The following is a 12,839-nucleotide window of genomic DNA, read 5'->3' as shown; positions in this document are numbered from 1 at the left end:
TGTTTTCTGAAGTTCATGGTGATTTCCACTCCCTTCAGGTACAAGAACCGCTTTGCATAGGAGTAGCCTCCATTTTTGAGATTTCCCCCATTCTGACTTCCTTGCCTCTGCTTAGGGGTTTCCCCTCAAAAACCTCTGTCAGTTACAGGACAAGCTGCATCTCTGTCCCCTCTCAGGTCTCTGAATGCACCCCTTCAGGTGTCAGGCCTTTTGCCTTTACTTTTCCAGGGGTGAAATCACACGATTAGCCAACTCCTAGGCCAGGCCCTGGGCTATAGTACCTTGTGTATCAACTGTGCTTAGCCCAGTAGGTCTGATTGGGTTTGACACCTGCAGTTCTTTTGCGGAGTTTGGTCCCTTTTTACCAGTGATCAGTCTTCTCAAACCCAAGTGTTGTTTAATCTTAGAAGTAGGAATAAAGCATAATATGAGAGGAAGGATTTTAAAACCGTCTACATGCTGGTTTCTTATTTAAAGATCTACCATCTGGTGATGGTGACCTAGGGAGGCCTACCTCTTCAGATGTCCCATGGGGGGTGGAGAGGGGTGTCAGTAACAAACAGCTTCTTGGCAACAACTTCCCTGATCTCTGGACACAGTAGTCTTTTTGATCTACTGGCCCCCAACTTTGTCCCTGTAACTTTGGCTGTAATCTGGAGGTAGGATCTTCATGGTTATAGCTCAGGCCTTGTGTTTTAACCATGCTCTGAAGTGTTTACTGAGAAATAGTATATCTTGAGCTATTGTTTCACTTCCTGCTCGTATTTTTTAGCAGCCTGCTATTAAACTAAACCGACATATTCTTACTGTGAAATCATGATAACCATGTCACATACAGTATTCATACATTATCACGGAGCAGCTCCATATCCATCAGTCTCCATCTGACCGATCAGGAGAATGTAATTTCATTTAGTGAAATAAATTCTGTGATTTAAGTGAGAAATCACACTGAAGTAATTGCCATCTTTGTTCTAATTCTTATTACACCTGGGGTGCTTTAATATAACTCAAGCATTATATGAAGTACATGTAACTGTTTTTAATATCAATAAGTAGATGTAAAAGAGTGTGTATTTACTTTTCTTTTTCCTCTGCCAATTATGCCACGTAAAGTAAAAACCATAATACATTTCTGCACGATGTGAAGGGTTTTTAATTCTCAAAATAGAGGAAAAGGGTTGAAGTTTAAGTTTTAACTCATGACTTTGAGCTTTATAGATTATCTATCTGCTTCCTCTCCTGCTCTTTCCAACAATTAAAAATGAACAGTTTTAATATTAATGTATGTTTCTTTTAATACCCTCTCAAAGCCTCATAGACAAAAAGTACATTTCCATATTGTTTTTTTTTTTAAATTCCGATTAGTTTTTGTCCCATATTTTGTAGGTTATTGGTGGCAGGATTTTTAGTGCTTAAAAGGATATTGTCACTCTGTCATTCTATAGAAAACAAATAAGATTGTCAAGTGCATTATCTACATTTTTTTTTTTTAACAGGAAATTATGGTGGGTTCTATGTTTCAAGCTGAAATTCCAGCTGGCATATGCAAATACAAGGAAAATGAGAAAGGTGAGCTTTGACGCTATCAACATTTCTGAAATGATTTGTTAGAGTTTCTGTACTAAAGCTTGAGGGCGGATTTCAGGCAAGATATCTTAGGAAAAATTAAAAACTATTAATTGATGTGATTTGCACAATAAGACAATTTATTCGGTCATGCAGATATGCCTGTATTTGAAACTGTTTACACTGTGTTAGGGTTGGCATTTGACTGGTCCAAAATAATTGGGCATTTGACCAGTCAAAAATTGTCAGATGTGGTTAAATAATTCAAAGTGCTAATTTATTAGAACAGACCACGAACAATTGTTACTTCAATAGGCTGAGCCTTAGATACCTGTGCCTAATTACAAACCAGTTACTTAACTGAGTTATTTTAACTCAGAAAAATGCTAAACCCAATTAAATGAAGCTCTAAAAAGTGAAAGAATGGTACCATGATGCAATCAACAAGATGGTAGGTCACTGCCTACATCAGGGCTTTCTTGGTGGAATATTTGGCAGTATTAGACTATATAGCCTCATAACAGGCCATCAATTGACTGGCTTGCCAAGCCTTCACGTTTCACTGGGGGAGTTCTGAGGAGTTGGATAGAAAGGAAGGAAAGAATTTACTTCTGCGGTTCAAAGTTTGCTTGTTGAGCCCTCTTTTATTCAGCTAACAAATACAGTGTGCTGACTATTACTAGTCCTTTTTAAGTATTGTTTGGCATACTTTGTTGGAAACAATTGTATATAATATTTGAGAAATTTTATACATTGGTGTAATTTAGTTATAGTATATGTGTTAGAGGCGACAGCGTTAAGATGGCACATGTAACTTTGACTTTGGCATTCCCTGATTTGAATGCTTAATTATTCAACCTTAAAATTCTCTTAATCTACTTTTATGGCTTTTTTTAAAAAAAGCTTGAGAAATATCCTAATCTAGGACGCTTTGTCTATACCACCAAATCCTCTGTCCTAGGCAGACCTTGTAAGATGAATGTTCTGTGAAACTTAGGAGCTTTGTATCTCTCCTTGTTGTAAAGCAACTGCTTTTGTAACCCCCGTGCTCACCAGAACAGAGCTCTTACTCCAACCTCTGCAGAGCAGGTATCTGCCCCCACTATAGACCTACTGAGAAGCACAAGAAGCAAGCTTCCATCCTGTGTTCCTTAATAGGTCCATAGCTAAGGTGATTCCTGCCCAACTTGTGCACCCTGGTGATGTGATAGTCAGAAGAGCTTGAGGAGAGGGAACTTGAGTCTCCCAGGATATGGAACAGTCATAGAAATTGAAACCAGAGCAAACTTAGATGTGCATACAAATGCAGCTCGTTTTTCTTTAACTTCATGACCTTAGCAAGAAAAGTCCATGGAAAAAGATTTGTGTACCCTTATGTGATTTATATTCAGAGACTTTTTGAGATGGCGGATCTTTCTTTGCTTGAATTTAAAAAAATAAAAAATCGGGCAGAGATTAAGTCCAAAACATTCCAGCTCGATAAGTTGAAAGTTCCAAATGAATGAATCTGGGTTTAAAATGGAAGCCACAATGCATCCCTAGCTATAATGGTGTGGTGGTTGCTTTTGCTATTAAAAAAATGTCACTTGGAGGAATAAGTCTATTTTAAATATGAATGCACTAAATGATAAAGTATGTGCCACTAGCTGTGGAGAAACTACTTTTGGTGCTCCTTTCTTTATCTGGTAGGTATCTTAACATAGAGCTTGAACTCTGTATTTCTCTGAAATTCAACAAGGTATGCTTGTAATTTGCTGCTGATTCATCCATTCTTATTAGTTTACTGTACTGTAAATGACTTGTGGCCTCCTACAATAAAAATATACAGCTGGTTTTTGTACAGCAGAAGCCTACAAAAACCAGCTTTTCATGGCCTTGCATCCAGTCACTGGTTTGAGAACAGAAAGTATGCATCATGGACACAGACTTGGGGAGGGGGGTGAAGTTTCACTAAATTGTTATTACACTAGTGCTGGTATAATTTTTGTTCTGTACTTTTTCCTTCCCCACCCACTGTATTTTTGGATGAAACCTTTATTCACAGGCCTCAAATTGGACTAGTGTTGATGTTTACAATGGAAAGATAAATTAGGCTGACAATATGCAACAAGACCCTTTGGCTCTCAGTTGATGAGATCTTGTTCTTCAAGTATAACTTATAATGTACTGCCTATATAAACATTTGTATTTTTGGGTAGAATTACATTATTGTGAACATCTAGGAAATTTAGCACTTGGCTGAACATAGTAGCTTAATGACTTACTCTGTTTCCATGAAGATTTTCATAACAAATGCAGTTTTGGTATAATGTCTTAGAAAAATACTAGGTATTAAATGGAACAAATCTGTAACAAATGCCCACATTTGTTTGAGTTCTACAACCCCTTATTGCTCAAGTTACCCAGAAGAGAAGATGGAAATATTTGAGATTTGTTAAGAATTAAGCAAGAGCATCTTCCATGGCAGGCATGCCATTTGGCAGTTAGAGGAACATGCAAGAAGGGCTGACTAAAACAATCCCTTGAGATGCTACTCATAGGGAAAACTTACAGGATTTAACATAGAGGGGGTTCAGATTTTGGTATTACCCACTGATGTGATAGTCATTCTTTGTGTGTCTAGTAACTTCTAATACACTCATAATGGTGTCTGTTACAAAATTAAGAAATGTACTAAATCCATAACAAATTTTGTTCACCACGATTCCTTGATTTAACCGCTGTTACTTTTTTCTTAATCATACCTATCCATGATGCGTAAAGGCAGTTGTTTTTCAGCTTCTATTATTGAGCAGAGATTTGAGACTTCATTGAGGCAAGTGTCTCAGCTATCTTCTCAAAATATTTCTTTTTCTCAGTATCTTCGTCTTGCTTGAGTTAAGCTTGAGCTAGTTCGTTTTCACTCACATGTGTCTCTGTTCCTGTCATCTGGGCAATAGTATGTTGGCTGTCTGCTGAGCTGGCACGGTTTCTGACATCAGATGCTGCTTTCAAGAGGCATTTTGACTTAGTGATAGGCGTTGTCTAGTAAATTGCCCTCTCTGAAGGAGGCAAAGCAAAGGTGTTCTCTGTCAGGAGTGTGCCTGGATGCTCTTTGCTGGCTTTATTGAACCATGGTGGCTAAGACTTCACATGTAGTAGTCCACACATCCCTCAGTGCTTTCAAGACCTCAGTTGGTGTGATTGGACCAAATGTTCCAAGGAAACTGGAGTGATCAGTTTTCTAATCTCATCTCTAGTAGATAGATCTTTTCAGCAAAGTAAGATGAGAATTACTCACAAGGTCTTGTTTTTGAGGTTAGGTGAACGCAGTCTGGAGGGATAGCTGACACACTGTTTGAAACAGTTCTGCCATCTTCTAATTTTTTTAGTTTCAAGGGCAGAAGATGAGGAGGGATTGTTTTTTCCACAGATGTTGTGTATGCGTGGGAATCTGATTAGATGCACAATGCATTTTGCAGCACTGCACTGTAATCCGTGTGTGTGTACATGATCTAACATAGTTAACAGTGAGCCATAGAAACCATTTGGAAGAGCATTGATAGTACCATACATTTCAAATTAATATAATGCTCAGTCCTCTGGCCAATCAGATTGTCCCATTAATCATGTTCGTAATTTTGAATGTCCTTGTGTTCTAAACTTGCAATTGTTTGAGGTTGAGTAGAAGTTGGAGTCTTACAGAATATGCTTCACTTATGTTTCTGTTCTTCTTAATTTAGTGTATGAAAATGATGACCAGCTGCTGTGGAATCCTGATTATTTAACAGAAGATAAAGTGATTGAATTCCTCAATGAAGCCTCCAGGCGAACAGGAGATGAGAAAGGACTAGAGGCAATTCCTGAAGGATCACATATTAAAGACAATGAACAGGTGCATATTGGAATTTGTAGTCCATAGTGTGTGTTATTTTATTGTAACTATCACGTTTGCTGTTCCCATACCTCAAAATCTGATTTGAGATTGCTTCTTTTTTCTCTTATCCCCATCAGAGGAACTGAATTGCTTCCACCCGCTGTTCCCAACAAAAGCAAATGTTTAAGATCCCAAATCAATAACACAGTGCATATTCAGTTTTAAAATTAAGTGCATTAAGAAACATTTTTTATCTGCAAAGACCTACGTTCTGGTCTCTGTCTTCCTGTTGTAGATTTTATAGCACTTTACTAACTAAAACCAAATTCTGCTCCTGCCCTGAACAAAAGAACATGGACTTGACAAATGTGTGCATTGATGAGCCCTTTGATGTGCGCACGTGTCCAATTCTCATGTGAGAACAATGTAAATCTTGTTAATATGAATCTTTGGTGGGGAGAAGGGGCTGGACCTGTGAAGACGTGCATAAATTCCTTAAAGCACTAGATCACCAGTCCTGCAGATTTCCTAAGCTTTAGGATGTATGGTAAAACAAAATTGGCAACCCAAGTTGGTTACTCTTTGTGTAACTAACCATATGTGCACATTTATTGGGATATCAGAATTTCATTTCTGAGTCTCTCCACAGAATAGGCATAGGCTATACCTGTTGTCACACTTCTGTATCTTAGGGATCAGTTGTAAAAATTTGTCCTATAAATTAAGGTAGAGCAAGGAAGCTATTTACAGTACATAACGCTGCAATATAATATTTTAGAACAAGAAATGAAGGGAAAAGTGTGTATTATACATACTCTATCTAGGAGGTGTATAACCTAAAAGTTATCTCCGTTAGTCTTCTGTATACTTATATTGCTGTTTTAAAAATAGTTCTACTGGATTTTTAGAGAAATTAGATTTTTCAGATTAAGTAAGTAATTGATCATTGAACCATTGTAGCAATACACAAATTCAGTAGTATATGGAGTCATGCATATTAAATCTGTAGTTTTTCACCTTTCCAGGCATTGTATGAATTGGTTAAGTGCAATTTTGATACAGAAGAATCATTGAGAAGATTAAGATTTAATGTAAAAGCAGCCAGAGGTAAGAATACATAAAATTTTAAATGTACTTGTGTTTTTTTACCCCATGCCTCCTTTAATTTGGCCAAATCATTAAAATTTGGGCATTGATTGCTGCTGTCAGATAACTCCAATTACCGCAGAAATCTCACATCAGCATTGTGTAGCACTATTATCGCTCTTCCTCAAATCCAGGAATTAATGAACTCTGACCCCATGTTCAGAGTTCACTTCTAATGCAGCTATGTAGGGATGAGCTTGACACTGTGGTTCTAAAAGTTGAGGGCCAAGATGAGATTTTGGAGGACGAAGTGATGGGCATAGTATGAATATATAAGTACCTAGGCAATAACACACAAGAAGAGGGTTTATGAATAAAAACTTGACATTTTTAATCGTTACTTTGTAACGTTTTAAAATTTAGAACTTTAATGCACCCAACTAAAGTAGGAATTGTAGAGGGCTTATTCTCTATATTCATGCCTCCGAACTTTCATATAATTCACTAAAGTTAGTGTGTGAAATACACAAGAATTCAAAATTCTAAGTAAAAAGAGATTAGGGCTCTAAATCTTGTTGACAGAAAAAGATTCTAAACTTTAATAAACTAACTTAAATCTTTAGAAGGTGCTTTGGGTGCATTGTGCACTTTTTGTCCTTGTACAGATCTCTCCTTTGTATCCTTCTGTCGTTTCCTCTTCATTGGTTTAACTTTTTACCCTCTCTCTTCCTGTTCTTTTCTTTATGCACTCATCTGTTAGCACTCCCTGCCTGCTCAGCTTTTGAGTATTCTTTTTTTGAAGGTGATGACAGAGAAAATTAGAGTCCTAGATCTGTCTACACAAGAAAATCACTGTAAAACATAGATTCTCTTCTTTCTTCACCACCCCTCTTGTTGATCTGTGACTCTCTGTGTAGATGAGACCAACTGTTCAAAACCTGGGGTGAAATCCTGGCTGAAAGTCATGGAAACTTTGCCACCAGGATTTCTCACCCTGTGATGTGGAAAGCATGATGGCTATTTACTGAGATAGGCCTAGCCTTAAGTCTAATATTTCTTGGCAGTTGCTCATTTCAGTTAAAGGTATTGTCAAGTTGATCTGTTTTGGTCTTCTCTGCCACCCAAATTAGGGTCCTTTTATATTAGTAAAATGACCATTTGCTCTTCGTGGTTGTGACAGTGTGTCTCCCTGTACCTGTCCTTGAATGGTGTTGACAACAGTTCAGCTGGTAGTCCAGAAGGTATACTGCTGTCTTCCTTACCATTATGGAAGGCATGATAAAGGTGTGATATGTCTCTTCACAGAGCTGTCCCTAGGGGGTGGCGAATCGGGGTGACTGCTCCAGGCCCTGTGCTTTGGGGGGCCCCACTGGCCAGTGCGATTGTGTGTCGGGGGGGGGAGTGAACCATTGGCTGAGGGAGGCTACCCCCAGCCCTGCCCCTTCCACCCAAGGGAGAACGTGCGCCCTGGAGCACTTGGAGGGAGAGTGCACAGCACTGCCTTCCCAGCCCCGGGAAGGCGGGCGGTGTGGTCCCACCAGCGGCGCTGCTGAAGTGGGGCCCTGGCGGTGGGAGGGCGTGGAGTGTGAGCGGGTCCACATCTGGGTGTTTGCCTTCCCTACCTGCCCCCAGTGCAGTTGGTCCTGGAAGTGACATCACTTCCGCCCCGGGCCCCTCACTCCCCTAGGGATGGCCCTGTCTCTTCATATGAGGCCCTGTCTGTGCTAGAAATATTTTTCAAAATGTTCTCAATGATTTCTAATACCAGTTCATCGTATTCGTAGCTGTAATGTAGGCAGCCCGTTGGCTGCACAGCCATTTTAACCTGCATCATGTTGATTAGGCCTGATCTGAGTAAATGTAGATGACAGTGCTTAAAATGGGAGCAGCAGCCAGCTGGCTGTCAACACTAGGGCTTTCAATGTTGCTCACAGCACTGGAGCTGAACCAGTATTTGTGTTGAAATTTTTCATTTTTAAGTTTTGAAAAATTTCCTTAGTATCAGTGGTCCTGACTGTGTTTAAATGGTTTTTGTCCCATCTGTTCCAGTAGTTAAATGATATTCAGTATCAGCTGAGGATCCATTGCTGACAACTGTTAGCAAATGGTCACTTTTCCACTTTCAGACTGGAACAGATTCTTTCTGATTTTCACACTAATAATTAGAATTTCTGAAGGCTGTTCTCCTTTAATCATCTTATGATCAAGAAACTTAAATACAGAGTGTTTTTTGTATCAGAATCCTGAGTTTCCATTTGTTATCATTATACTGTCACTTTAAAGTATGTTTTTTGTATTGTGTTTCTAATTTCAGAAGAGTTAGCTGTTTGGACAGAGGAAGAATGTAGGAATTTTGAACAAGGACTGAAGGCCTATGGAAAGGATTTTCATTTGATTCAAGCAAACAAGGTAAGGATGATTGATTTTAAAAATGGTAGTTATTTTCCTACTTTTCTTTGTAGCTGAAAAGATATTGTAATATCTTTTGGCTTCCTTCCAAATCAGTTTTTTTTTTTTTTTTTTTCCCTCCCCACTAGTCACTGAACTTACATATCCTTCTTTCACTTGATCTATCACAGGAGGGTGTTCTGATTAGCTTCAAGAGTTAGCTGGCATTGTATGGGATGTGGGAAAACCATTCTGAAATGCTGAGTTTTCATTGTGCAAGGCCTTAAATAGGTCTGTTTACAAAAAGTTTATCGTCAATATCACTTAATGCTTAACTGGTCAGAATGTATTATAATCTTGTTAAATAGACTTAAAGATTCTGTAGAGGGTGGTAGGCATCTTCGGAAATGCTACAACCAAGGTTGTTACAGGAATGTTAATAGGAATTTTCATATTGTAATAATTGAGTTTCTCCACTGATTGAATACCTGGACATTTTGCAGTTGAGTTCAAGATTTGACTGTATGCTTTGTTCAGAGCCCTAAGCAAGTATAAGTTAGAGGGTAATGAAAGCTTTTTCCCAGAATCCACTGGGAAATAAAATATAGGTGGAGTCTCCCCCTAGTATGCAACAAAAATTCATATTGGCTATCTGCAGGAATACTGGCCCAATGGTGTTTTTGCTTTTTGTCCAGAGGTGTCTCAGTCAGAGCACATGTAAAACCCATAAAAGGGGAACTTCAGAATCTGCTTTCTATAGTTTTCCATTATATTTTTTGCCCACCCCACCTGCAATCTCTAGGGCAGATCCTCAGCTGGTATAAAATGTGAAGTCAAATGAGCATTTGAAGTATTACATCATCTGCTCCAGGTTCCGAAAAGTTGTTCCCACTGCCATACCTCAGGGCATCAAACCTGCTTCACAAATCATTCCCTTTAATAGAGTCAAGACTTGAGGCATCCTCTGTGTTAGCATGCTCCTGATGCTTCCCCTGGTCACTTGTGAGTGCTCTTCCTGCAGCACCCACCTCCTGTCACCACTGGACTTATTCCAGCTCAGTGCTGCAATAAAGTACTCTGCTATTTGAAATAGATGCCAAGGCCAGAAGGGACCATTTTGATCATCTGATCTGACTTCTGGTATATCACAGACCATAGAACTTCCCCAAAATAATTCCTAGAGGTATATCTTTTAGAAAAACATTCAATCTTGATATAAAAATTGTTAATGATGAAGAATCCACCACAATCCTTGTTAAACTGTTCCAATGGTTAATTACCCTCACTGTCAAAAATTTACACCTTATTTCTGGCTGAATTTGTTTAGCTTCAGCATCCAGCCATTGGATCATGTTATACCTTTCTCTGGTAGATTAAAGAGCCCGTTATTAAATATTCATTCCCCACGTAGATACTTAGCCTCTATTTGCATGATAGTTGCATGACTGGTAGTATGCCATGATTTTGCTCATGGTGTGTCCATTTCCACCTGAACCCTTGCCACTTGTGTTTTCTTGAGCTAAACTAGTCATTGAAATGTGTGGATATGGACATGCACAGAAATTTTCTCCCATTATGAATTAATGTTTGAATACAAAGGCATATGTTTGGGAAGCCCGCCTTCCCTGTTTAACTTGCTCCTTTTTAATTGATCAAAATCAGGATTTGGCATTTAGCTTTAGTAAAGTAACTTCCAGAATATTTCTGAATTATGGAAAAGTAACTTCCAGAATATTTCTGAATTATGCTAAAAAAGGTATATCACATGTATATAAGAATTGCCATACGGGGCTAGATGGACCTCTGGTTTGATTCAGTATCCTGTCTGACAGTGGCCAGCACTAGATGCTGCCAAGGAAAGTGTAAAATCCCTCCTATAGGCAGATGTGGGATAATCTGCTTTCCACACCCCTATCCTGGTAGCTCTCATCCTAATGTCTAATAGGTAGAGATGGGCTTAAGCCCTGAAACATGAGGTTTAAATATCCCTTCTAAAACTTTTGTCATGAACTATAACAATGCTGGGTATTTCTGATATCATATAAATGTCTAATTCCATTGTGAATCATGTTAATTTCTTGGCCTCAACAAGTTCTTGTGTCAGTAAATTACACGGTTTTTAATTATACACTGTGTGAAAAGGTTTTCATTTGGTTTTGAATTTCTCACCTTTTAATTTCATTGAACCTCTCCTTGTTCTTGTTTTCAGAGACCAGGAGAACAAACGTTCTCCATCTACCTTCTCTGTACCGTTTATTACTTTATATACCTTTATCATGTCACCCTGTTACTCATCATATTAAGATGAAAAATCTTAAGGGAATCATTCGTAGTACGCTTTGAGTTTCTGCTCTGGGCAAGCAGAATCTCTCAAAGTATAGTATATGTGTCTCATGGTCTCTAGCAGAAAATACATTTGTATTCATCAATATTTTGTGTGGCACCTTTTTCACAGGTACGAACCAGATCAGTTGGCGAGTGTGTAGCATTTTATTACATGTGGAAAAAATCAGAGCGGTATGACTTCTTTGCACAGCAGACCCGATTTGGGAAAAAGAAGTACAATCTTCATCCTGGTGTAACGTAAGCTGTGCTATTTTTTCTTACATACATGTCAGATTTCTAGTCTTTTCTTAATATTGCTCTCTTTTAAAATAGAGTAAGAAGTTGATTACTCCATAATTTCAGTTTCCAGTAGGAGAGTGGCCAAGGGAGAAGAGATGCAATGAGTTCCATGCAGTGTAATTGCTAAAATAGAACACCTGTTAGTATTAAGGCTAAGTATTTACATTGAACAATTAATTTAATTTAGCCTGTTTTCTGATTGTGCATTGTCTGAACAGATCACAATTTCTATAGCTACATTCATTGGTGGATGTTTTATGCAAATGCATCACAATCACAAATTTTAATTTGGCTTTCTGCAAGTATTCTGCAGTAGTTTTTTCCAATTTGTTGTTTTGGCAAACATTCATGCCAATAAACTTGTTCACCTGAATATTCAGAGAAAAAATAGCCTGTTTGTTCACATTTTAAATGTTTGCAGGTAACTATTTTCAGCATTTGACTTGATGGTCGCACTTTTTGTTGCTTCTGTATGTTGAGCGCATTTTGCACACTGCCAGGAGCTCCTTGCATTCCTCAGTATTCCCTCCCCTGTATGCCAGCCTCCCATCAGGGACTCCCTGTACACAAGGTTATGCATGGCCCCTTATTTGCCATGGACAAATAACAGGAGGATAAAAATTAGTATAAAGTGATTATAATGTTAACTGACTGTATAAAGTACCATCTAAATACTTGAAGTAGATATAAAAAAGGTGTGTGTGTACACACTATTTTACACACACAACCAACTTCTAAAAAGCCAAGCCAATGCTGAATGTGGTGTGTGTTTGTAGGGATTACATGGACCGTCTTTTAGATGAAAGCGAAAGTGCTGCTTCCAGTCGAGCTCCGTCCCCACCCCCTACAACCTCCAACAGCAGCACCAGCCAGTCTGAGAGGGAGGACAGCACAACTAGCAACAGTAATCAAAATGGTACGTGTAAACTGGTGGTTTTTCACCCCCATCTTCCTCACTTCTAAAAGAAGTTGCCACATCATAGCAATCTTGGAAATGGGCTGAAAAGTTGTAAACAGAATTTTTTTAATGAGCATAGCAAGAACCCTTGAAATATCTTCTTTCCAAGGGGTTCTGGCAAGGTATCTGCGGTAAATTACAAAATTAAAAGACCATTATTTGCACATAAATTTCAATACAAAATGTTTGGCAAGTTTAACCTTCTTCCTCTTCAGTGTTTTAGCCTTTTCAGATTCAGTCCTACCTGCATCTGTGCAGGTGCTTAACTAAGTAGTTCCATTGACTTTAAAGTCAATGGATGTTACAAGTTAATGCTTCTCCAGTGCTTGCTTCAGGTGACGCATCAGAAGCAGAGTT

General features: G+C 38.6%; 1 protein-coding gene across 12 annotated transcripts in view; it reads left to right on the top strand.

Annotated features, from left to right (window-relative positions):
• MIER1 (MIER1 transcriptional regulator) overlaps positions 1–12,839 on the top strand; it is a 65,155-nt gene that overhangs the window by 44,835 nt on the left and 7,481 nt on the right. For all 12 annotated transcript variants that reach the window (XM_073357419.1, XM_073357417.1, XM_073357421.1 and 9 more), the window contains 6 exons: positions 1,500–1,572; positions 5,292–5,443; positions 6,451–6,532; positions 8,826–8,920; positions 11,355–11,482; positions 12,301–12,440. In XM_073357419.1, coding sequence (XP_073213520.1) covers positions 1,500–1,572; positions 5,292–5,443; positions 6,451–6,532; positions 8,826–8,920; positions 11,355–11,482; positions 12,301–12,440 — 670 coding nt within the window. The remainder of the gene's footprint in view (positions 1–1,499; positions 1,573–5,291; positions 5,444–6,450; positions 6,533–8,825; positions 8,921–11,354; positions 11,483–12,300; positions 12,441–12,839) is intronic.

The sequence above is a fragment of the Lepidochelys kempii genome, chromosome 8, assembly GCF_965140265.1.
Source record: "Lepidochelys kempii isolate rLepKem1 chromosome 8, rLepKem1.hap2, whole genome shotgun sequence".
Lineage (NCBI taxonomy): Eukaryota > Metazoa > Chordata > Testudines > Cheloniidae > Lepidochelys > Lepidochelys kempii.
This window is presented reverse-complemented; position numbering and strand designations above follow the sequence as displayed.